The following is a 27,532-nucleotide window of genomic DNA, read 5'->3' as shown; positions in this document are numbered from 1 at the left end:
TGATGTACGTGTAGTTAGAAAAGGGCACTGATGCTAGCAAAAGATAAAAATGATAAAATAAAATGAATGTAAATGCAACCAACATAATTTAAAGCATCTGTTGCCCATGGTCCTCCCACTGAAAGAACATGAGGAGTGTTCCTTCTTAGAGCAGAAATGCAGGGAATTGTCTTGCTTATGACCATAGGTCAGTCTAGTTCACCTTTCACCCCGAGATTCAGTCATGTGTGAAGTCACACAATGGAAGCACAGAATCTGAAATCACCCTCATGCTCCCACAGATGTAGAGTGTTAAATAAAGTGCTGCAATTTAAATGTATGTTACTCTTTTTTGTGTGTTTTGTTTAAATAGATCATTACAAAGTGACTGCAAAATTAAAAGAAACAGTAAACAGATATCCATATATTTAATATGATATCTAAGAGGTGACATTTCAACTATGATGCATTTCTGTGGCATAAAGATACACTTTACTTCACTTTAGTTTGAGGATGAAAACCATGTTAAACAGTGGTATACTGAGGAGGAAGGGATAACTTAACACTTATTTTGTTTTTCAGGATGTTAAACATTTGTTTACCATAGTGTTTTCTGTAAGCACAGAAGTTAAAGGGGGTAATATAAATAATAATATGTAATCTAAATTAATCAGTTATGCAAAGATTATATCTCCATTTTATATGGTGAAAAATTACTTCTTATTTAAACCCTAGTGGGTTACGGGACATAATTGGTCCCCTTGAAGGGAAACTGCAGTTAAAAACTAATTTCTGGCAAGAGGGCGCATATCTTTAAACAAATTAAACAAATGGCATTTTAATGTCTGGCCTAGTACTAAGATTAGTTCAGTTTAAAAATTATAGGCATGGAATGGGATTCAACATAACTTATTTCAGATTTGAAATATTATAAATGCAAAGACAACATTTCTGTTTCCATCCCCACCGTTTTCAAAACAAAACAAGCCATTGCTCCATTTAAAAAAGTAAATACTTCTGATTAACACTTGGACCAAAGGGGACAAGTAGAAAAGATGCAGAATTATAGGTTCAAAACATGCAGTGATTACAGCCCACTGTCAGTTGTAGGTTCCCAATGCTGTTGGAAACGGTTAACAGAAATTTTATCAGCACACAGAAAAGAGAAAAAAGACAGATTATGATTTTTCTGGAAAGGGTAAATAAAAGATAAGCGTTGTTACTTTTAATATATTATTGCCTAAGTTATGGTAAGTGCCTTAACCTTTTTTTGATCAGCTGTAAAAACACTAATATTGATACATTTGTGTGCTATGCTCAAAATTGAATTCACATTAACCAAAATAGAAGTTTTAATGGCCCGTAGCACAGATCTTGACACATTTTCAGCATTTATAAATAATTTGACTTGGTAATTTGCTCCTTGCAAAAATTCCTTAGCTTCTAAAATACAGAACCTTGTTATTTTAAACTTTGTGCCAAATATTTTTAATTCCCAGCAATAGGTTTTTCACAGCAAATATTTTGACTCATCATACCAGGAAATGGCACAGGTGGTACTAATAACATTAACAATGGTTCTGTTTTATTCATGTGTCCTATTACAGGCGTAATTGTACTGATAACTTACTTAATTGTCCATGATTGTGAAGACATGCTTTTAAGTTAAATAAAAATGTATGCCTTTTCTCAAGTGTTTACTTTCAGCAATAACAGTTTAAAGAAAACAGTTTCTCTCAAACCCAAAATCTTTGTTAAAAAAATTATTCATGTAAATCACAAATGTTTACAAGGAAACAGCTCAAACTCAATATGCGCTCTAAGGTTATTCAAATATGTCATACAGTTGAGTGAAAAAAGGGGAACTTCCTCAGCTGTAACGTTCAAGTATTATTCAGCTTCAGCAAATACATAAGAACAAAGGACAGTTAGGCAAAATAGAATAACAGTAACAAACAGCCTGCTGCACAGCTGACTGGCCCGCTAGTTTATTCTTAAAGGTATATAAAGTGTATACATTTTTTTGTATATATTTTTTTTTTGTTGACAAAAAAGTCTGTACTCACAAACTGTAAATTGCAGTTGATTACCATAGTTATATATTCATGCTTGTAATTAAGCAGTATTTGGTGTTATAATGGTATACTATCAACCAACAACTAACAATTTAAAATGATAAAATAAGGGCATATTTAAACTCTTCCAAAAGTATTTTTTTCAAATAATATTTTAGCAATATTAAATATTAAGTAATATATTATTAAATATTAAGTAATATCCTAAACTAATGTTTGGCATAAGACTTAAAATGTGTTAAAACGTTTATTTGGCATTGGGCAATGTAAGATTAAAAAAAAACTTGACTTTTCAGTAATTTGCATAAATGATTAAAACGGATTTAATTGTAACCAAAAGGACATGGCGGATCAATAGTAGTAAATTACACTGCAACTGCTGGCGATATGGCTAATTTGTTTTAATGGTATTATTTTTCTCTTTTATCTTTTCTTTTCATTTCTTTCTTTTTTTTTCCAAATCGCCTTTCGTCGCCTTGAACGTCGTTTGAACCCACCCAGCTGCCGTAAGTCACATTTTGTTCAGTCATGGCTGCTTTGCGCGGAAGCTACGTCAACCTGCCACAATAAAATAATAACACAAGTCCGACAGGATAGTTTACAGTCATTCATTACAGAACTTAATCGTGATACTGAAAGTTCCGACACATTATTTCAATTCTGTACAACGTAGCGCGATGTTTTAACTTGTTTTTATAATGTATTTGGTTATAGTGTCCAGCAACCAATGGCTCGCTTTTTTATTTTGAAGGTTGACCTACTTGAGTTCCGGTGTAATTGTAGCATGTCCGTTGTTTCACACTTCCTCTGCTCTTAACCTCATGAGTAGTCTACATTTATGCCGCGTTTACTGTCAATAACAGGCCCTTGTAAATGCTGGAAAGGTGAAGGTGGGATAAACGTTATATCATCATCGTTGCTATTGTTATTATACGATGTAAAGTTTCTTCTAGTTTAGAGGATATGCTTGTTGTCTCCGAGGAAACGTTCATTTTATTGGAGGATCATGTCAGGTTGTGTTTGACAGACTTCAGGGCAGGAAAAGCAACAATAAATGTATTAACTACGGGGTAACTCTCAACTGGATTAGTTGTAAAATGTCACCAAGCCATAGCCTTATCTGTTTAACCTTCATGTTTTTACTCAAAGTTCTAACATTTAGGAAATCTATTGTGTGTATATTTATATATGTGCGTATATGAATTCATTCATTCAAGGAACTGGAATTTCAGGCAGCTTTGTACAGTTTATTACTCCCTAGTAAAATTGCATGTTTGGTTGACTTAACAGTTTTATTTGTTAAAATCATGCTGTTGTTTTTTTTCTATTTAGTGTGGCAGATTGATGGCTGCCTGTGTGCTGTGTCGATGGGTGCCCAGGCTACGCTACCTCCAAGCCTTGAGAAAGGATTTTACCCGGGCTCAGCACCACCATGGTAAACCAGAGGGTGAGACTGATGAGCAGGAGGGGAAGAAGGGAACAGTTCAACACCAGGAAGCCTCTCTTCAAGGATGCTACAGAGTGCATTACAACCCATCTTCATATCATCAATCTGTGCAGAGCTCTGCAACCTCCCGGAGCCAAACAGATAATGATGAGGATGAACGGTGTCTCTCCACTCTCACACCTTCCTTCTGGCAACAGAGCAATCGCTACAGTGTGAGTTGCTCGCGGCACCTTTCCAGCACAAATAACACACTTCTTGACTTAGCTTTCAACAAAGGCTCTGAACCCCAAAAGCCATCCGTGTCACCCTATCACAAACCTGTACTGCCAGACGTTAAAGTAGATCCACGTGCCTTCCACAAATGCCGGCCTGAGTATGCCTCTATGGCCTTTGACCTCACCCAGCGGCCCCAACCAATAGAATGGGAAGAGGCCTTCTCAGTGCTCCAAAAAGCGGCTGTTTTAAAGGGCAGCATGAAGCCATCTCATGTGTCTCAGTTTCTTGTGGAGCTTAGCCGCTTGCACCCAGACCAGATGTCATTAGTAAGGAGCGACCAACGCTTTACCATCCTCCTCCGATATTCTGTGGAAAACCTGCGCCTCTTTACTGACCTGCAGCTACTGGAAGTGATGCAGTCGTTTGTGTGGCTGGATATGCCCCCTTCCCACACGGTACTCGGGTTGTATGAGACCGAACTGAGCCACCGGGCCAAACAGATGACTTTACACCAGTTGCTGTTAGCTGCTGATTTGTGGCGCTGTATTGGGAGGCAGATCCCCCAGTTCTTGCAGCATCTCTATGACTTAGTCCATCTATATCTGGGTCAGATGGGGGTCCCTGAGCTAGTCCAGCTATTGTATATAATGGGAGAGGGTAGGCACTGCCCAACAAGCTTAATCCGTCCTCTACAGCAGCTTCTAATGCACCATTTACAACAGTTGTACCCAGAGGAGGTTGGCGTTGTCTGCTTGGGGCTCTTTAAATCCCAAACTTCAATATCTGAGAGTGTAGTTACTCAAATTGTGGATAAAGCACTCTCTTCTGTGAAGGAGATGAGTGACTTTGCCATGGTGAATGTCCTGAAATTCTTGCGTTTCAGTTATCTGTATCACAAAGCGTGGATGGAGGCCATGACACAGGAAGTTCCGCAGCGCGCCCCCAGGATGGGTGTCAAGGGGCTGATGCATGTGGCACTGGCCTCTTCAGCGCTGCATTATTACAATGATAACATCCTTACTGCTGTCGCTGAAAGAGTGCCCTTGCTGGTGCCACACTGTAGGAGTAAAGACTCATGCAAACTGCTGTGGGCCTTTGGCACATTAAGGTTTCTCCCAGCGCAGAGTCCAAGCTTCTACCCAAGCCTGACAGAAGGCCTAAGACAGAGGAAAGCTGAATTCCAACGATACCCAGAGCATCTGCTCACTGGTCTCCTAGGCCTGGCCTTTGTTTCTCAGTTCCCAGAGGACCTTATTGAATTAGCCCTGAGCCCTGACTTTGTCAAGTTAGCACGGAAATCAGCACAGCTGGAGCTGAAAAAAGACTTGTTCACTTTAGACGGAACTGTGGCTATGGAGTTGCCTCAGTGGACTGGCCCGCGGCTAAGCAGTGAACTGACGGAGGAGGTCACTGAGCTGCTGTGGAAGTTTGCTCAATCAGATGTGTGTCAGAAACCTGAGGTTCAGGAGGCAGAATCTGCTCTGCAAGATCTGCTCGGAGGAGAGGAATTTGTATGTAAGAGAATGATTCTGCCCCACACTCGCTCCATTGACCTGGAAGTACATCTTGACTCCACTGGGGAGCCAGTACCTGTTAACCCAGCATCCCACACAACCACATTATCTCCTGAGAACAGTTCCAAATGCACTTCAAACCAGGGCTGGGGGAAAATAAATATTGGAGTAACTCTAACTGAGGAACTATTAGCACAGCTAATAAATACAAAAGGCGCCACAGAACCTGTAACCCCATCTCTTACAGTTAAGTCTAGATCTCTTCGCAGAGTGGAGCATGATGAAAGGAGACTGTTTGACACAGGACTTAACTTGACTAGCGACATAATAGAAACTCTTACCCAACTCAGTAGCACAGGTTCAGCCCGGCAGAAAGCCAAAGGCGCAGCCAAACTCGCAATCCAGGTCTCTAGCAGGAACCACTACTGCTGCCATTCACAGCAGTTGTTGGGCCTTCATGCCATGAAGAGAAGGCAGTTGAAGTTGGCAGGCTACAGGGTTGTAGAGCTTATCCATCATGAGTGGTTTCACTTGCTGAGGAAAAGCAGGGCTGAGAAGCTGGCATACCTGCACTGCAAAATCTACGACAGTCTGCAATGATTCTCTGACCTCCGAGAGCCAAAAGAAGACACAGAAAACTCGGCAAACTGTGTAGGCACTTTGTCTTCAGGGCAATATTTAGTTTGTCATGTGTATGTGCAAAGCACAGAAAAATGTCTGATAAGTGGACAGAATTTCTTTTATTTCCACTTACCATTGACTTTTTGTACATGTTCAGTTCAGAATGCATTCTTATGGATTTTGTAAAAAAAAAAAGTGACAGTTAAGATGTTTTGGGAAAAGAATTTAAATTAAAAAGTATTCAACACCACATTGTCAAGATTGTGAATGGACAGTAGACATTTTGATATTTCTTTTTCTGCTTGAATTTACTTAGATTTGAACTTTCTGCCTAGAAACTAGCTTTTTCCTTTCAGGATCTGCAGAAGAATAAATGGAGAAAATGTTTTTTTAATGATATTTAATAACATTCGCTCATGTGTGATGGTCTTCTTAGAGGTCACTGCATCTCTTTCAAGTGTATTTCGATTGCTGCCCAACGGTTTTGTACATCAAAGTCACTAACTTTTCAACTGATGTGAAGGTTTACGGAAACTCCAATTTTTTGCTATTGTTACTGCTCCTGAACAGTAAAAGCTGTTACATAATTAGACAAAGGAAGGATCAAAATCATCTGCCACAATTTCATAGTAAAGCGGAGCAAAAATTTGCAGTGGAGGTCACAATTTCAGTGCAACATCTTAACAGAATACAGAACTTGTCATTCACAAAACTCAAATATAATTATCTGCTTTATCACTGTTTCCATGCAGCCTTTATTGGAGAGAAGAAGCTAAGTTTATTGTTTTTATGCAATAGATAATCAATGTGGTACCCTCATTAAATTAAGGTGGACTGAGAATGTTTAACAAAAAGAAATATTGTGTCTGGATACCCTTAATCAAACTTTAATTGGAAGTACAACAACTACAATTAGAGAATTTAAAGCTGTTACAAAAGGGAACCGTTGGTGTTTTGCTGCTACTCCACAAAGAGAAAGCTGGGATGAGACCATGGGGTGACACACTGGTGAGACTACAGGTGTGTTGTGTTCTCCTTAAAATGTTTCTCCTTTCCTCCCTAGGCTTTTCTTTCCTTTGTGACCCAGAAACTGATAGTGCTCTGCTTTCATCTTGCCAGCTGTCCCAATACTGCAGAAAACAAAAGCAAAAGCTCCAAGGTCTCCTACAACAAAACATTGTCAAAAGAAAAGTCAAGAAAATCCTATCAGGGAAAAGTTCTCTGAAAATCTGCTGATTATCTCAAATTTCCCTCTCACAGAATTAAAGAGGAAAAAAAAGGCAACTAGCTACTTTTAGCACAAAGGCTAAAAGTAGCTAATTGTATGGTTTTGTATATCCCCATGAGCTTCATGTCTTTGTTGACTCAGTTCTGTAGAGAAAAACACAAGGGAGAATTTGATGTACTTAAAAAACTGGTTATTTGCTGGGCTGCAACTTATGATGTTTATTTTTGTCACTGATAAATCTCTCAAGTAGTCCGTTAATCCTTTGATGGATAAAATGTCAAAAAACAACCAGTCAAAATTTCCATGAGTCCAAGAGTCCAAGCTTACTCATTCAAATGGCTTGTTTTATCCAAAAAACAGCACAAAACTGAAAAAAAAAAAAAAAACAGCAAATAATCACATGTTGAGGTGAAACCCACACCTTTGCCAAAAAATTTTCTGTTGATCAAATGACTGATTAAAAATCTAATTATTGGGCTTTAGAATAGGACCACCTCCTCTGCAAAGGACACTTCCGATGATATCAGAAAGCAGCTGTCCCACTAATTTTATTTCCTTCTTTCATTTACTTTTCTTCTCTCACTTGCTTAAAGTCAATTCTTGATGGGAGACATGTGGTGTGAAGGGAGGAAAGGAAATGAGTGGTAGCAAAGACATATTCAATCAACACTACATCTGTCAGCATGCGGGGGAGCGCTTGATGAGCCCCCAGGAGGAGCTGGAGGAAGCTGCTGGAAAAAGCATAGTACACGCTGCTGCTGCTGGCCTTGCTCCCTGATCTGGATGAATGAGGAGAGAGTGAATAGATGGAGGGATGTGGTGTTATCCTTAAAATCTGCCAGCAGAGGGCACTCTCCTCCCAGGAAACAACACATTAAATCTGAGTGACAATGATGGAATGGTCCTAGCATGACTCCTTGATATTTATGTAGAATATTTTCATGTGACTCACATTAATATATATGCAAGGTGCATCAGTAAGTTCAGATAAACAGTTGAAAAGAATAAATTGAAGGAAACCCCATTTTACATGTTGTCAATAACACTTAATGTTTTCAGCAATCTAATTAATTTGCAATGAAAGAGACCGAAACACCTTCGAGGACAGAAAGTGCATTTTAATGAGGTGGAGAGGAGTCAATAAATACCTCTCCTTTTCTTCACAAATCTGAAAAACTATTGAAAAAAAAAATTCATATTTGGACACTTTCAAGTCAGTGCCATCCCTGCAGCTACGATTTTCACACTTCTGAGTGTGCAGAAAGCATGCTTTTGAAGTTGAGATGATTCACTTTCTCATTTAGCACCATTTTCTTTGGATTCAAATGCGGCACATTGGATAGCCAAATAAATCCCTTATCCATACAGGGAAAAAAAAGAAAAAAACATTACTCTCTTACTGATGTCGTGTCAGCTCTATTATGTTTTCAGGTTGATGCTAACAAGGGCAAACATGCTTAGGGAATAGGGACTGTCTGCCACAGTGCACTAGTTTATTACACACTAGTGTGTGGAGTAATGGGAATGATTATCAGCTTAGATTGGATCATTATGCTGTTGTCATACTGTATTCCATGCAATCTGCCAAGCAGGTGCTAAACGGTCTCCTATTTGTTCACGTCTCACAGACGACAAGACATTTATTGAGTTATTAACTTGCTATAAACAAAAGTAAGTAAAGAGAGAATAATCATTAGGCTTAGGTCCTTTTTTTTTTCAAATGTGACCAGTGTTTCACCAGTTAATGGAAGAGGCTCTGGTAGAGTGAATGCTCTCTCAGTAATCCCCCGTCTTATTTGCATTTCAATTCTTTTGCTTTTCTCAGCCTGGAAACTAATCCAGCGCAGTCTGAATACGGCCTTAGCTTGCATCAACATTTCTTAAGTTATCTCAGCCCAGAGACACTACTGTCTGCCTGCTATAATTCCTTAATTTAGCTTATTGTATGAAACAGACAAATCCTAATGTCACAAATTCTTTAAGCATTGATGCAACACCCCTACTACTACTTGTCACAGAAAAATCCACTTCTGCCACTTGGATCCCTGACACTCACAAGTGAGGGGAAACAGGTTTGGATTAACCGAATATATGCAAATGATTTTCTCTGGAGAGACATGACAAAAATGATCCCCATCACAATTTTGCAGCATGATGGCACTAACTACTGCCAGTGTCCTGGAGGTGTCTGTATCATTCCCTCCCAGTGCCACTTCCTTTGTGACCCCTTCAGTGGCATTCAATAATGTGTCTGGATCCTTGCCTTTAAGATTCCAAACACACACACTCTGCTAAACCAACTGCTGCAGGGATGCGACTGATCGGGAGTGTTTGCATTCAGCACTTGTCTTAGCTGCTATAGATAGACCTTTATTAACTTAGCCAAGTTCAAGATTTGCTGCTTGGGTCCTCATTTATCGGGGGATAAACCTTTTCAACTTCAAGAACACAGTGGATTTGGGATTATTACTGTTGTAGTTTATTGTTCCCCTTAAAAAAAATAAATAAAGAGAATGTCTGGGGAAAATGTCATGCACTGTTATCCGAGCTACAGTTTCTCATGGACAGAGAAATACATGACATGATCAAATAACCAGGGGCACTGATATTCTATTACAGCATTTGACATGACATTGCAGCAGGATGCTAAAGATTTAAGATGGGTGAAGTTAATTCATTCTGTCCATAGAAACATTAGCAACTGGCCCATGAAAAGATCCATCGTGACCAGAAGGCACATTAAAGTTGGACACAAAAACGGCAATAATGATAATATGCAGCTTGGCAACTCAGTTTGAAAGTTCAACAGAAATAAACATTTGCAAAAGAGAAATTCCAGTAATTAAAGCATATGCTGTGGTAATTAAAAATCCCCTCAATCATACTATTCAGAGACTATTTTTACCAAGCTTATAAATAATGAAGGTATTGGGGGAAGAAAACAGTTCTGTGTTTTCAAGCCAATTAACATTATGTGTCCCTCCCCACTCTGTGTGAGAAGTTCAAGATGACAATCGTGCGAGCAGCATCGTGTTGCATAACCGCACTGCTGTCCCTCTGAACTCATCATTTGGTCACACAGATGATTACGGCTCAAAGCAGGATTGATGTATGTACAGCACAGTCACTGTAATACAGTTACGCTATTGGAATTTGCAGGGAAGTCATGCCATTATAATACTCCATGATCATGTAAATTCTACTCTTCATTGTCAGAAGGCATTTCAGGGTCAGTTTTGGCTTATTGTATGACTGTGCAACAACATGTCATAAAGTTATAATATTTAAATATCAAATCCCATTTGTGAAGTCATTCCATACACTGTAATTGCTTCTGTAGTTACATTGTTGGATTATAACGTGAACGGCACACCACTCTAGGGGACATTTGGCGTGTCATTTCTATGCATTTTAAATACATAGTAATTAAATACATTATCATTAAATACAGTTTTTGTTAGGATTAGGGTTAAGGGGAGGACTATGGGTTAGCCAGTAGAGAAAACACACAAAAAGCAAAAGAATGCATAATGATAACACGCAAAAATACTTACACCATTTGGTGCAGCATGATTCAAAAAGAGACAAAAGTTAGTGTCAGATAACAATGTCACTATTAAAACAGTGCACAGGCTATAGCTGGTTTGCCTGACTGTATTATCAAAACACTCTTGCTATTACAACCAGTAACCACAAGGGTCACAAGTCATACCAGGACTAAAAACTTTTCTTGGCCAGTTGAAGGCAGTGCAGCAAGCTGTAGCATGTATGTAAAATCACTGTACAAGGTGATTATAGGCAAATGTGTTAACAAACAACAGGTTCTCATCAACTCCTGAGGGAAATATCTGGCTCTTAACCTGCTAAATGCATCACCACGTTCGCCAGCTTGTTACTGTTTTTATACGTCTGCTGTTTTGTACAGAGCAGATGAAGTATATGATGGAAAGTAATGCACACCATGGGTTGTATTGAGGTGCTGATCACTACAGACATGAGAGCATGAAAAAAGTGCTGTACACTCTGGCTCTGTATGTTTTTTTAATTTTTATTTTTTTTTAGTTTAGACAGATGATGTTTTGGTCCTAAGGCCTTCTTCAAGATCTGCTCTATCTACTGGGCACAGCTGCCTGTTACTCCTAGAAACAAGGCTAAAGAGAGCAGAGAGGGTTATGGGCTGTAAAACCAAAACAGAGAGCCAAAAAACCCTAAAAATGCCCCACAGAACTGAGAGGAGTTGAAGTACAGAGTTGGGTGATAATTATCTGTTGGTTTGTAATCAGAAGTGACACCTTTCCCTTTACACATGGATATTGGATATGGGTTCATGTATTGTCTTTTAATTATTTGGACTTAAAAACTTTCAACAACAGCTGAGTCATTGCATTGAAACTTCAGTCTGACACATATCAGGATTCAGGATGCTTAGTCTGCAGGATGGGTGAAGCTGAGACACAGGCACAACAGACAGAACAGGATATGCAATTCTGGGATGGGTCAATTACATTCTTATTTTGGGCACATTTAGCCAAAGCTCAGTGCACCAGAAGTTCTTATATAAGGATATAGAGCACTTTCAGGGTTTCAGATTCATTTGGAAGTCTATTCAAGAGCATTGGGTCATTACCTTAAAGATACAGGTGCAGTGATGGTTCTTTAAACATGCTGAGAATGTAATTAAACACCACACTCATTAGCAATTTATTAATGATGCTGCATGTTGCAAGGATCTAGATTGGTAAATTAACGTGAAGGAAAAACAAAACTATGAAAGAAAATCCTCATATGTAATTAATATGTGGCACAGGATAATCATAAATAAGGATTTATACAAAACATACATTCAATTCAATTCAATTCAATTTATATAGCGCCTTCTACAAATCAAAATGGTCTCAAAGCTCTTTACAGAGACCCAGAGCCTGACCCCAGAGCAAGCACTTAAGGCAACAGTGGCCCTTTTAACAGGAAGAAACCTTGAGCAGAACCTGGCTCATATGGGGGACCGTCCTGCCGATGGCCGGGCTGGGTGACATGTACTGACATGCACCATAGAATGTTGAAATATTAATGGAACACAAACTGGAATACTGAAGGGCTTTTCTCATCATATTTATGTTTATCTTGTTTTTGTTTGTTTGGTTTTTGTCCTCCGTTTTAGCTTGATATCAATATGTGGGTATATTTAATGTTGGCAGTTGAAATAAGACTTTAGGACATGTGGTTCTTCTGTCCATTCTTTATCTTTCTTTGACATAATTATAATGTATTTATGTTATGCGTGTGTGTAATTTTTAGTGCTATCATAAATAGAAGCAGAAATGTCACAATGAGGTGATGCAGCAGTTGCAACATCAGGAATTGGAGCAAACATCCAACCATGAATGTTTAATCCTACATGCCTCTGATGTGAAACCAGTTCCTCTACATAGTCAGCTTCAGCTTTTTGGAATCAAACTTGTACTTACTGTAAAATAGAATTATCAGAATTTGTCTCATAAAATTAAGAAGTGTATTATATATGTATTAGCCTTTAATGGTGTGCCACAGAGTGATGCACAGCCAATCCCTGGGCATAAATTTAACCTGTCCCCTAGCTTTTGAACACACGGAAACCATCTTCTGCTTCATATTTTAGTCTGCAATTAGACCTTAGTTAGCCTAGTAGACAAATTTAAAGTGATGTGTTAATGATTATGTAATGATTAATTACATTATCTCAAACACGCAGGGATCAGGTATTGAGATGTGAAGGGGGAGTAATTACAGAGGCAGACACACAAGCAGCGCACTAACAAACACACATGTGCACACATGTCTGAAAACACGGCACCCAGTGCTGTTTGTAAATGAATTCTGTCCGTACTGCATTATATCATCAAGAGGCTTGCTGATGCTGGCAGTTTAACATCAGTTGATGAAAGAGCTGGAGAAAATTTAAAATCTTTCCAATGTTCCGACTTCTATTGATAAATAATTGATGAATTTTACAGTACATTCACATCGTCTTGACATTGCAAAACATTGTGCTCTGCTGCACATTATTGTTGAACATCTCCATTTCCTTACTGTGGCAAGACGGGGGAATGGAAAAATGATGGTGTACAGTGTATTGTAATGTCAAGATATTCATTTTGACTTAAATCAAACAGGAATATTTTCTGAGTCATTCCCACCTTATGACAAATAAGGGTCAGTGGCCATTTTGATTGAGTTGTATGCAAGGAGGGCATTTTTCTAGACTGCACTAGGTGCAAAAGTGCTCTTAACAAACTGCCAGGAGCATTTAAAATTGGTGCACTGTTATCAAAAGGCCAAAGTGGACAGTAAATAAGAAGGTGTACCAAAAGGCAAAGGACAAATGTCAGGGAACAACAACGAAAACATAGCAAGGAAACTGCACTTTCAAAAGAGAGACTGAAAAATAGTAGCTATTTAAAGTCACCAGGAAATGTCAAACGTTTAAGAAACTGAGATTCCAAAGCTGTCTCGTGTTGCATGGAAATATTCTTTTACTTTCACAGAAATAATGAACTAAAACAAATGTCTTTCTGGGAGAATGAAGGACATTTTTTATTGTTGTTCACTCACTGTGCACACTCTATGCCAAAACAGGTTTCTACAGCTGCTGTCAAACCCACATATTTAATGGATCTGACTATATGGAAACCCAAAGTGGTTGACCTCATTCTTGAGGACTGATGCATTATGGGACCTTTCGATCAGAAGGGGTTTTTAATAATTTCTGTCTTTGTGGCTTAATGCTTATCAACGTATCCTGCTGCTGATTAGGCTCCATTCCTGCTTTAATCCGGACAACTTAATTATACAGGAGATGTCAGACTTCCAAGGACGCTCTTATTCTGAATGTGGTAAATCCAAGTGTGAATATTTGATATTGCCATCCTCCTGTGCCATAGAAATTCAGTCTCCTGGGAAGGGCAGAGGGACATATATGCAGAGTAAATGTGATTTATACATACATGCATGAGAAAATCTAATGTTCAAAGATTAATAATCCGAAAACCTGTATATACAGCCTAAAGCAAAAATATTTTTGCCATAATGTAAAGCAAACATTTTTTTTTTTGCTGCCAGTGTACGGCACATTTCAGTTTAGCATGCGTTCTGTAGCATCTCTAAATAAGAAAGAGTTCATGAACAAAACATGCTGCCGCCATCTGCAGTCATCACAGCAGGTGGTATTGTTGCATGAGCAAGAGCTTACGTTGATTAATGTAGTTAATATTGCTCCTGTCCTAATAATAAAATTGTAGTGCGACACCATACAAGAAGTGGTACAAGTTGCTATAGTAACCAACCTTTTCCCTGTGTGACTGTTTTCCTGTGAGTGAGTGTTGCTTTGATCTGGTAGCCAGTGGCTAGGTGAGGAGTTTAACTGTGTCACAACCAGTGGGAGAATTCTCCCTGTGGGAAAAAGAAACCATCAAGATTGGAATCAACACTATGATTAAAGGGGGAAGAAATTTGATGTAATCTGTCCGTGTGGGTCTGTCATCTTCTAGGAATCAATCTTTGAGAGGTCTGGAGTATTTCATTACATTTAACAGGACATGGACAAAAAAAAAGACATCTATCTTCTAGTTATCTTTTTTTGTTTTTGCAGGATTGCTGTGTTAAATTCTGAATTTTTGTCTTAAGAGATACTATAAATATGCATGTAAACCTCCACAAAAAAGAAACTCAGGTATTTTCAAATATGCAAGATATGCGATGAATTATTAACAGACATTGTGAAATCTAAAATAGTGTCTTTGAATAATTTATCTTACATTCTTATGAGTTTCCTATTGTAAACCAGTGCGGAGATTGATTTGTTACCACACATTTTGAAAATAAGTTGTATTAATTTTAACATCACTTTTGAATGTAATTTGTTTGCCATGCAGAGGAGCTGCATTTAGTATCATCATAAAACAGCTCTGAAGAGGTTTTTCACACCCTGAGTGAGCTCAGCTGCAGCAGGTGGCTCTGGAGTCACACAGTAGATGAAAATATCTTTTTTCATGCTTTCCAGTGGGGAGATCACTTACTTTACACCTGAGTGTGTCGCCACAAGAATGCACTGTATTTTCAGGGGTCTCTGCCTGCGGTGGTAAGATCTCATTCTTCTATGACAACAAACAAAAACACAGTGACACGTTTCTTGTTTTCTATCTATATATAAACAGATATACTGTTAAGCCACTTGTTCGAATTGTGTTGCCTGGATATCGGAAAAAAACAGGAATATTTTAACTAGGAGGGGAATTCATTTCCCATTTAGGCATTGCTGACTGTTGTGTTGGGTTAAGAGATCTGCATGGAGTGTGTCAGGCAGTCACCTGTGTGTGGCTGTAGCTGATGCTGCAGAGGTAGAGATACAGCTGAGTTCAAGATTCATCAGGGATTGACAGTGTTCTCTTTTAGCCTTCTCTGAACCTTTTTAGTGCTAACCACAGCTACATTTGTGGTGCTGCGCTCGAGCTTGAAAATTCTTTTTGATTTGAGCATTCATTTTGTTTGGGGAATGCAGGACAGAAAAAAATGGGGCTTTCTGAATGTTACATTTACCATCATTTAGAAATATAGAGTAGTTTTTTCTTTAGCCGTTAATGAAATTGGGAATATGTCGTCCTGTGCAAAGACTGATTCACCCATTATGTACAAAATTTGGAATCACTTTAATTTGAAAGTCCACTAACAAATCTCAAGCAGAGTATTGGCAGATATTAAAATGTATTATCTATTTTTTTTTCAGCAGTTTCAACAGCTTATCTGCTGTATATTTTTTGCTGACCATTATCACATGTTCTTCAAACGTCAGCTTTATGTATGCTGATTTTCATGTAGTCCTACTACTAAAATAAGGTTTGGGGTTAGGCACAAACTGTAATATGGTTCAGAATTCAAAAGAACTTAGAGCATTTTGTAAGTCACTGTTTGTTTATATTTTATGATGTTTTGGCATCTTTCTAATTACTCTAAAGGCATAAGTTTTTGTTGGTAAAAAAAAAATGAAATGATCCTTGTCAAAAGCGCTGAAGTCTCTTAGTGGATGGCTGGACAAATTTGACATGTCTTTTGGGAAAGCTGGGAAATCTTGGCAGGGACCCAACAATAGCCTGTCAATTATCCACTCAACGGTGAACAACTGAAGTAGTGTCTTACATAAATTGCGATGAGCTTCATCAGTATTGCCAGAGCTGACACATAAAGAGATCTGGCAGAAAGTCCTCTCAGTCTTTTGGCTTGTTAGGAGTTGTATAGCTGCATGATACTTAAGGAACTTGAACTTTTTTTTTTTTTGATGCACTTGCCACCAGGCTACAGTACACAGCCTTCAGCAAATAATGCTTCCCAGTGTGGTTAATGAGGAAAGATATGAATGGTCAAATGCAGTTGATGCTGCGGCATTGGCTCACCACTCTTTGATGTGCAGCTTTTTGAATATTAATGATATTCATGACCTATTTGCTACTTCACTTTATGGAAATTCCTGATGGCCTTGTTGCCCTGATGCATTCATAGAGGAAATGAAGATGCTGTTGGCAAAGCAACAATATAATTAATAGGGGAGTGTATGCATGAAGTTCTTAATAAGACCCAACAATTTGGCATTAACACTGTATTCACAGTTCCTTTGGATGTCTGAACAATTGCGAAAAAGAATGTCACAATCTCATTTTATTGTAACAAAATAAAAACTGAGGGTGAAAACATTTGTTTGACAGCTTGTATATGGCAGCGTTCCCTAGGGTTCAGAAGATGGTTACCCAACACCCCCACCTTGCCATCTGTCTGGATCCATTGTAGCTTGTTGTAAATCCCACAAGCATACTCAAAGTGAAGAGACAGAAACACGGAAAAGTGCTTTTAGGAACCACAGCAGACCCTGAACTTGTCACGAGAGTCGATGACAGGAGAGGCTTGTTATGCCTTGAACTATACACTGCTTAAAAACTTCTCTTCAAGTTTAAATATAATAGTGTCTGACTGGCCACCAACTAACAGTAGAGGAAAGTTTTTCTTTTGCTGTTTGTAGGCGATGCTGTGTACATAAATATCTCTTTCTGAGTGTTGCACAATGCACTGAAACATGGTAATACATAAATAGCATGACCAATAAAACTGCAGTCGCACTTTATTTTGCAGTGGTACCTAATTAACTTTATAATTTGTCCCACGTAAAGTTAAGAAACAATGGCTTACGAATAAGCAACACCAGAATAAGAAAAGAGACTTAAAAAAGAAATCAAGGATAACTAGCAGCTATTTGCATTTTTTAATGCAATATCTTAAAGATAACAATGATGTAAGTGGACAATAGCCTGTATCCAACATGTCAGGGTTTATATTGCAGTTGTTTTTTTTTAAGCTATGTCTTGTGCTGTTAAGTTACTGAACCAGATGCAAACAGCTTGCGTGGTGATGGGGGTCACAGCAGGTTCTCCTGTCACCCCAAGTGTTTATTCTACTGCAGTATCCTTGAGCAAGATACAGAAGCCTTATCAACCCAGCAGGTGTTGCATCATTATGTCACTGAGCCAGGGTGAAAATATTTCATTTCCAACATGTTTATGGCTTTCACTCATACTGTCTAAATGTGGTTTGGTTTAGCTATGTTCAAGACTCCATAAGGAAATTAACAAATTACATATTTCCGCCCACAAAATTGAAACGGTGTTGTTGAATTCACATTAAAACGAAAAACTGATACCAAATGAGGACAGCAAATTGAGTTGGTTTCTCACAGCAAATGCGCACCACACACACGCACAATCCATTTAACTTCTGAACACACCTCTACAGCTACATGTACTGTACCTCAGAGCACAATAGGTAGATAAGAGGCCTTGGTGCCAGCTGGTATTTGCTGCAGTGTGCTCAGCTCCTTTTAGAGAGTTATGATTGAAGTTTTCAGAGAGTATTTCCATGCAAATGCACAGCACTGCAGTCAAAGTCTTTTCCAGTCTGTCCACAGCAACTTCAGAAATAACAATTTACAGCAAAAACTGATTTGGAAGTCCAGGAAACAATCAAAGGACAAATGCACCCATACACTTACATTTGTTACATTACACTTTTTTCCACTGACTATTAATCAGATGTATAATCACCCACTATAAAGATTAAACCACAAAGCCTTTTTATGGATTTAATGTTGGTTATCAGTGGGAATATAGTACTGAAGTGATGTTACATAGACTCAATTTGGTAATTCATTGCAAATGAGTAATTTGTAATGTCACATCCTGTGTAAGTGTGGCCCTTGAAGAAACACACAATGGGAAATGTAGCAGGGGAATGATTATTATAATTAGCTTCTCCCACTATGGGAAGGTATGGTTTTATAAGATGGCCAGGAAAGAGAAGAAGGAAATGTGCAACAGAGCAGCAGAAGCTGCATTTAAATCCAGGCTGCCACAGTACATGGGCAATCTATAATAGTCCACTCACACATCATACCACTTGATTCAACATCTTTATAGCAAAGTCAGATTTATCTTAGTGTGTGAAATTATGGAATAATGACATTTCTGGTGAAAATGATACAAATATGACTGGAATATTGTCTTGGCTATGAAAATAAGTCTTTAAAATTTAAAATAGACAGAGTTAAATATAGATGTGTAGTCCTGTCCTTCAGTTTTGTTCAAATGGTCAGTTGCTATTGCTTCTGTGGAAAATCATGCTCTTTGCAAATGTCCTCTTATCTTGAGTATACTGTTATTGTTCAGGCAGGGCTGCTTTTACATTGTGAGATTTGTGTCTCTCCCCTCTCTCAACTGAATGAGGAAACACAAACAGGGCCCTTTCAGGTCACATCTTTTTCATATCAGGAGGAGACACTGCTGTAGAGGATCAGGCTGATGTGCTGCATTCATGAATAAATCCACCATAAGACTAAAAACTGTTTTGTTTTGGGGTTTTTTTTTGTGTTGATGTAAAGACATATTTTATAACACATTCACAAATGCGATATGTTGTCCATCCGGGCCTGTTTGTTGTTGTTATAAATTACAGGCCAATGAGCATGCCAGTCTGATACAGCAGTTATAGTGACACTTCAGGCCAAGATGCAGAGAAGGACATGCCCTTGATGTGCTGAAGAGCCATGAGGAAAAGGGGCTGATAAAAAGAGTGTGGGTACTAGGCATGAACAGAGGTTAATGCGAGATGAGCTACTCTGCAGGGCTGCAGTATGCTAGTGAATGAAGGAGGGAAAAAACGATATTCAGAATAGGGGAATATTAGTAATTTGTCTGTTTGGATATTGTCAGGAATGCATACAGCCAACCGTCTAACATTGCAACACAAAATGCTCGAGAGCTATGAAAGCCTCTTATAAACACAACATTTTATTTTGCTTCTTGCCAAAGCTTTTCTCTTTGCTTGATGTGAAATATCATTCTCATGTTTAGTGTAGAGCACCATAAATGGGAGGATGAAGGGGGATTTTGTCACTTTTCTCAGGTTGGCAGTCATAAGCCTGGATAAGCCCTCATAAATATTAGTGTGTCTCACACATAATGTTTCCAGTTGTTGCAGATATTCTGGCAAAGTTTAGCACATCGTGATTCCAAATCCTCCTCTCTAGGTTTGTAAATACCACTCCATGCCAGTAGCAAGTAATTTCTCTTCAAATCAATCTGAAACAATGGGCAACCCTGGCATACATTATTCACAAGCACACTGGACATAGATAAATGGCAGTTTATGTTCAAGATGTAACACATTAATTATTACTGAAGTCTTTTACTTTGCTTGTGAGTTTTGTGAAGGTTTTTGAAACAAAAATGTTGAAAGATGAAAAGAGTGGATAAAGGTATTGCCACATCGGTTGGCAGAAGTCCTTGAGGCAAGCATGAATACACTCTGAGTCAATAATTTATGCATCCAGACACACACATTCAAACACACACACACATAAAGCGAGGGAGAGAGAGAGAGAGAGAGAGAGAGAAACTGAGCATTGCTGAACAGGGAAACAGAAGACTGAAAAAGCTTCAGGGACAGAAACATAGTGTGAGACTAACAACTGGAAGCCATACATATGTCGCCAGATGTGAGATTCTATTTTACTCTCCACTATGAAAGAAAGAGAGGCATATCAAGGAGGTTTGAGTCAGTGGTATTCCTACTGTTTGCTTGCCTGATGGAAGCAGATAGTAAAGGTTTCTCTCTTGGTGAATGCTTACAGTCATATGCTGTCTTCACACTGCCTGACACATCTCTTCTAGCTTACATAATGCAGATCTGCCCCAATTTCCCTCTCCCTGGCAAGACTGGGGTCTTCGAGAAGCTAAGCAACATAACACCGCCAATCTGAGCCAAAGGTCATCCACAGAGGGTTAGGGTGTCTTGTTAAAATGGACACTCTTCAGACACAGATCCTGTGTTTCATCAGTCATGCCTAAACGCAATGAAGGAGATTTTTATTACATGCAAGTCATCTTCAGTCTTTCATACACAAAGTGTACAATTCAGTGATTCCATGCAACGCACAGTGATCACATATCTGTCAAAAAGCTGAGTTACAAATTAGTCCACACTGTGTCTCCGTAGTACCTCTTGCTCTAGAATTGTTTTTCTGTGTCAGGTAATTGGATGTTTCCATGGATACTGAGCCTCCTGAAAGCAATGTCTGCTAAGAATATTGTCTCTCTGTAAGTGTCTGCTAGCATATGCATGCAGATGTGCTCGTACTGCACAGTTACTGTCATTTCAAATTTTCTTATTCCAGCTATAAACCCATCACATTTAACACAAGAAATACATCCTTGGTCGCTATGAGATGCTTGGGATCAAGCGTTTCGAATTCAAACTTGTAACAGAAACTAAAATTTGGTATATGCACAATTTGTGAAACTGCCCCAGGCATGTTCTGCTGCTGCTAATTGTGCTGTTGTTTGAATACTTTAGGCATTAGATAATTATTTAATTGATACATGAGAGAATTGATCATTTAAGTTCTTAGTCAAAATGTCTTTGGGTGATACTGAGTAAATCTAAGGCATCATGAAGTACTAACTATGCCATCTCGATGCTGTTTATGTAACACAGCCATTCTCATTATTTCCCATTTGCCTAATTGAAACCAAGACAATGGCCTTATCTGAACATTTGAATTGAATATTGTAATTTCAGTAATGTTCTGAAAAAAAAAGGGGTTTTGTGCAACATTTTAAAATCTGTCCTCTGTGTGCACTATGACTTTTACTGCATAACACAATAAGGGTGAAGGGAACACAGAAACAAGGGTATATCAAATGAATGCATATCTTTTATTCATCAGCTAACAACTAAAGAAACAGCACACTGTAGATATATTTACCCCACATATTCCTAGTTAGACTGTGTTGTCGCAATACGAGACCAGGTTTTTGCTTTTCAGAGCTGATGTAAATTTGCATGGAAATGCTGATGAAGTGTTCTATTTACAAATTAGAGGTTGACATAGAAAATCACTGTTTCATTTGAAAACCAAACAAACAAAAGCAAACATAACAATTGGAATACGAATAAGACACTAACTGGACCTCTTCTTCTTTGCAAATTAAACATTTGCACATATACACAGGACAGTCACATCTCAATTGAACATATTTTTGGATTATCAGTATTTGTAGTCTCACCTGTGACAAAAAAAAAAAAAAAATCTGCATTTGGTCATTGATTACAAAAAGACGAAAGAGAAAAGATTATTACAAATTTGTTTTATATACAGTAAATACTGTGTTTCGACTACACAGTTGCCTTTGTAAGATTCTTACTAATAAAATGTTAAAATTGATCATAGTAGCATTTCCCTCTGAACGCACTGGCAAACTACATGATTTGCCCTGTGCTGATGTGCTCTTTACTCATCTCTTTGCATTAGTTTGATTGTACAAAATTCATCAAACATTTAAAAAAAGAATCTTCAGTTTTAAAACTGAAGCTAGGAACTAAATGCCAGCCACTGTTCACAATAAAAAAAAACATTTTGTGTGTTACGGTCCGTGAATGTTTGCAGGTTTACAGTGTTTTCACCACTGACTTCACAGCAACGTACTGATACAAAAAATAAAAATAAATAAATCCTACACGTAACACATTTCAAAGCACAAACCTGTGCAGGTTTACATCATGCATCACTGTGTAGATTTGTTTTCATTTGTTCAGTAGAATTTTCCAATGAGCAGAGACAGGTCAAGTGACAAAATAATCACAAAATGACTCTGACCATGTGAAAGGCAACAAACCAAGACAGTATCCTTGATAAACAGCATGACTAATGCTGCAGTGTAATACTTGGTGACATGCTGACAGGGTCCAGATACACCATGTCCTCTAATTAGCTGAGTAAAGATGACAGGTTCAGTGCATAATACTGCATATGATGTGAATTTACTCTGTGTATTAAACTCTCAGGGAAAGTCACATTTCTTGGCTTACACTATTGACCCAGAAATCGGTTAGACTGCATTATGACTGGATGATGTGCTTACTTTCCTTTAAAGCATAGAACATTTTCATGCATAAGGATGAGTCTATCCATTCAGCTGCTGCATTCATTTGTTGTGCTTTTCAATCTAATAGCTAAAGCTCTTGTACCCCTCCACGCACAGTAGCAACCCAACAGTACCCATCAATCCCTCCTTAAAAAGAGAGAAACTGAGACTGTTAATTAAGTCAAACTGCCAGATTTCATAACCCCGAACCAAAAAGATGAGGCAAACAATGCCAACTAATGAGACAGTGTCTTTCATTTTAATGCACTACTTACAAATCCTCTCACTGTTCCCATGAAAATACATTAATAATTAAAATCATATGAAGTTTTAGAAAAATGATGAGTTGTGGGCATTTTGTACAGATTGTCTAAGTATAATCTATATCTATGCATAGTGCAACATTTTCTTTTAGCATGTGTTACCTGCAGTTATCAAACCTACTTCTATGGCTAAATGCATGAGTTACCATATTGTGCATTTCAGAAAGTGACATCATTGTTGACCTGTAGAAGTCAATAGTGCATTTTCTAAAGGAAAAGAAAGAACAGAAAAAAAAGCTCAATATCCATATTTGTACAAAAATATGTTTATATGGGTCAGAAGCCCAGATAAAGTTTTAACAATTTTTCAGCTGAATTTCAAACAAAGGAATATGGAGATGTCTTTTACTCTTATTGTACTGTAAATCTACTCAGGCGTATTGCAACTGGAAGACAACGGTCTTCAGACATATAGTGAAGAGAACAGACTGTAAGGGTGCAATATAACATAGGTTTGTGTTTTCATGTACCCTTCAAGGTGTTGGAGTTTGCATATATAATCAGCTGATTTCTGAAGTACTTTGGTGATGGTACAAATGAAGACACTCATTATAGTTCATCAATTATGAATGTCAAGTGTGTTTTGAAGCTGTGTAAAACGCCAGAAAATGTATTTGTACACATTTGTGACATAAGGTATACACCGACAGTTAAAGCTCATCTTCTTTCTTCGACACATCTGAATACAGTTGTGATTATAATGTTTTAGTTACAACATTTCTGAGTACAGTTACAATACTTTAATATTCAACTCAATACAAGTGCAACATGTGACCATAATCCACAAGTACAGTTGGTTTAGAGATGAGGAGGCTTTGGGGGAAACACCACTGTTTTTCACAGATCACCCTGCAGTATGTGCAATGGGTCGGATCAGTATATTTTTTAGGATGCATTAATTATTCTCATCTAAATCTGCAAACATGAGAGCAGAGATTTGTAGGTCTCATAATCTGTGATTTGAGAAATTACATTAGAATTTGTTTTATTATCTAATGCTTCTAAAATCATCATTCCAGATCCGTGCACCCTGAAGGACGAAGTACCTCTTTAAATGACTCCATATTTCACATTATACGTGTAGGTTATGTGATTTTTGTCTACACCCACACGCAGATCACAGATAAATTTACTTGCAGAATAAATTTGATTTAGCCTCATGTATGAGTTTCATCTTGAATAAATCTGAAAAGACAGAACTGGGAGTCATACATATGCCTGTGACAAAAACCTGGTTTATTTTGGGATAATATTGTCTACACGCTTCATTGACACTTGGGAAATGCAGCTAATTTGAGAGTAAAAGCTCAGTCTCACATTATTGTCAATGAAACAGCTCCAGGACGTATTTTATGATGCGTTGAGTCATAAGAGCCTTGAATCTGTGGTTGCTTGTTCATGTTTACAAATTTTATCCAAACTGTTAAACACCACAGGGATAAAGTGTTAAGTGATACTTTGAAATGAGTAGTGTTCCCCTTTATTATTCAGCTCTCTAAAGCACGATTCCCAGAAATGCATACTGTTGCTCACAATGCACCGTACTAATAAAGGTGAGAGAATAGTTAAGCCAATTTTTTTTCTCGTAATTTTCTGATTCCTGATTAAAATCAATGCGTTGCATCAATGCATCCACTCTGACTGTCCAGGGTACAAGTCTCTTAAAACTGTGTAAATGTGGTTCGTTTTTCAAGAACCTCAAGGTAATCAGGATCAATATGAAGCTTCGCCTTAAGTTCCCAGTACTCACTCCTGTTGGGCTCCACATAAACAGTACTTGGTGCTGTACAATAGAGTATTGTCTGTTGTATTCTCTCCGGGTGCATGTATTGATGCCTTGCATCAAAGTCTGAGGTATATTGACTCGAAGAATGCGCTGTATGCCTGCATGGTAACGTATTGCTGTAGCGTGTGTGCTTGTCAGGCTCAAGTACATCTCTGTAGTAACATGGATCATCTTGGTGAGGGGTGGAGGGCTTGTTAAGAGGCTCTGGAGTAGTGGCACTGTATTCTGAGCTGATTACATTACTGACTGCCTCTTCGTCTGAGTTGCCCAGAAAAGCGCCGCTCAACTCATCAAAGTCTCTAAATCCATCCACTGATTTGCTATCCGTCGGGGTGTGAGCAGTAGTTCTGCACGTGGATTCTGTGGGAGGTGGGATATACTCATATACATGTCCGGCAGATGTTCTGACTTTGGGAATGGATCCCTTTTTGTAAAGGCCATACTCCATGTTGAGAGAGCTAATGCAAGCATTCATGGAGTTATTCTGCTCATTCTGACTCTTTTGACGTCTCTTTTTCATTGCCACGAACAATCCTGCAGCCACAAACACAGACACAATGAACATGAGGAGAAGGGCAAGAATCATCACAGATAAAGGAATGGCACTATATTGAGTGTCAGAGTCCAAGGATGTTTCTATGGTGATAGTGCTGCCAGGAAAAGATTCTTCAGAGGGTGGGATCATGGAGGCAAGTATATCAGAGTTATTAGGGCAGAAATTAGCTGTCTTAATGTATCTCATATCCTCTCCAGCTAGTCTCTTAGGCGAGCCACAGATGACATTGTTTACAACTGTGCCTGTGCTAAGCTGTTCCAGCCACATCTTCAACTCCAGTATGCTACAGGAGCAATCCCAGGGATTCTCAAACAAATCGACTTGCACCAGAGCTGTAAGCTGATCCAGTACACCACTGACTGGCAGATATCGTAAATGGTTGTTGCGAAGGTTCAGTCTGGCTAACGTCAGGCCATTAAATGTTCCCACTGGTAGGGTTTTCAAGAGGTTATTGTTCAGAAAAAGAAGCTGAAGTTTGGGCACATGCTGAAAGGTGTCAGGAGCAACCTCTTTAATGACATTGTATTCTAAATATAAGAACTGTAGGCTCTCCAATCCATAAAACATATCAGATCTGAGATGGTCTATCAAGTTCCCATTGAGGTAAAGTCTTCTCAGATGTGTCAAATCACCAAATGCTCTGTCATGTATGCGAGCTATTCGATTGTTACCAAGGTGAAGCAAATCTAATCCAGTTGCCTCAATAAAATCTGATCGACGCACCACAGGGATGTAATTTCCTGTGAGATACATCTTTTTGGGATTGTAAGGTTTGGGATTTAAGTCAGAGATATGCTCAATCTTTCGCTCCTGGCAATTCACATTCAGGCCGAGGTCTGAAATTTGAAGATTGCAGGTGCAGGCAGCCGGGCAATCTAAAGGCACAGGGGATTTGGTCTGATATGAAATAATTTGGCCATAATTTTGTGGTTTATTAGACGGGACACGAGCGGTGGGTCTTGATTTTAATTTGCCTGACTGTCGAGGTCCCTTAGTGGGTCTTGATGAGGACCTCGCAATCCCAGATGAGGTGAAGGAGGCTGTAACTAGAGCTGGCGTGGTCCTGTAGTATGCATCACTGCTCAAATGTGGCAGGGGTGGCATCTCATATTCAGCAATGGCTCTCCTCGGGCACAACTCCTGTTTTGAAACCTCATCAAGATCTCTCCCATGAAGACGAAAAGGGAACTCACAAACCACATCACCCACTAAAGCTGTGTATGATATGCTCTCAAGCCAGGTTTTGAGAGCAATCAGCTCACACGAACAGTTCCATGGATTCTCCTCCAGCTGCAACTCCACAACACTGTTCATGTGTTCCAGCAGCCCTGAGTAGGGAAGCACTTTGAGCTGATTTCCCCTTAAGTCCAAATGAGTCAATGGTACATACTGGAAAATGTTCACAGGCAGGGCAGATATTAAGTTGTCGTTTAGAATCAGGACCTCCAGATGTTGAAGCCTGCTGAAGGCATTCGGCGCCACATGAGTGATATAATTATAATCGATTTGTAGATATTCCAGACTTTCAAGGCCAAAGAAAAACTCTTCCTTCAAGGCATCAATTTTGTTATTGTTGAGATGTAATCGTTTTAATCCCTGAAGTCCGTTAAAAGCTCCTGCTTCAACTTCAGATATGTCATTATTTCCCAGATGTAATATTGTAAGTCCTTTGTACTCAACAAAATCATTGGCAGACAGCTTTTTCAAAAGATTTCCTGTGAGCAGCAGATGATACTGGGAGAAGTACACTGGGCTTATGTCTGAGAGACTTACAATTCCTCTGTTTTCACAGCTCAGTGTAAGTATCCCCTCTCTCTCCTCACAGGCACACAGTCTTGGACATATTTCCTCATAACTGCCAAACATCTCAACAGTGCACACTGACGTTGCACTTAGCAAAACATATGAAATCCAAAGATGCATTTTCCTGCAAATGATGGCCGAGCTCACAGTCCTGCTAAGGTATCCTCAATGTCATCTAGAAATAAAAGACATACACGGTGATGTAAAAGAGGCAGACTGCAACGACAGCAACTTCCACACAACAAGCTGTAAGCCTGCATGAGTCAAAGCTTCATTTGCCATCACCCAGAGGTAACTTCTGGCTGTGTGGCTGCTGATTTAAAATGGCTCAAACAAAGCAGGATAGAAAGCAACTCCTTCAAGCTATGTAAATAACAAAAAGCAAGGTCAAAGCAAGACATGAGCACGAAACAATGGTCTAAATCCGCTGTGAGGGGAAGCCATATCGCATTTGCTTGTTAAGACATCAAATGCTATTAAATACTGG

General features: G+C 38.7%; 2 protein-coding genes across 2 annotated transcripts; one reads left to right on the top strand and one right to left on the bottom strand.

Annotated features, from left to right (window-relative positions):
- Nucleotides 1-2,853: 2,853 nt before the first annotated feature.
- LOC121193896 (FAST kinase domain-containing protein 5, mitochondrial) lies at nucleotides 2,854-6,068 on the top strand. Its single transcript, XM_041056320.1, has 2 exons — nucleotides 2,854-2,944; nucleotides 3,387-6,068. Exon 2 carries the CDS (start codon nucleotides 3,399-3,401, stop codon nucleotides 5,829-5,831), a length of 2,433 nt encoding a protein of 810 aa, XP_040912254.1. The 5' UTR covers nucleotides 2,854-2,944; nucleotides 3,387-3,398; the 3' UTR covers nucleotides 5,832-6,068.
- An 18,493-nt stretch (nucleotides 6,069-24,561) lies between these two features.
- Nucleotides 24,562-27,220, bottom strand: slitrk5b (SLIT and NTRK-like family, member 5b). Its single transcript, XM_041057465.1, is given in 2 exon segments — nucleotides 24,562-27,202; nucleotides 27,204-27,220. Coding segments are annotated over 2 exon segments (2,658 nt in total).
- Nucleotides 27,221-27,532: the final 312 nt, after the last annotated feature.

Source organism: Toxotes jaculatrix, chromosome 15 (assembly GCF_017976425.1).
Source record: "Toxotes jaculatrix isolate fToxJac2 chromosome 15, fToxJac2.pri, whole genome shotgun sequence".
Taxonomy (NCBI): domain Eukaryota; kingdom Metazoa; phylum Chordata; class Actinopteri; family Toxotidae; genus Toxotes; species Toxotes jaculatrix.
Note: the sequence above shows the minus strand (reverse complement) of the source record. Positions and strands in the feature narration are given on the sequence as shown.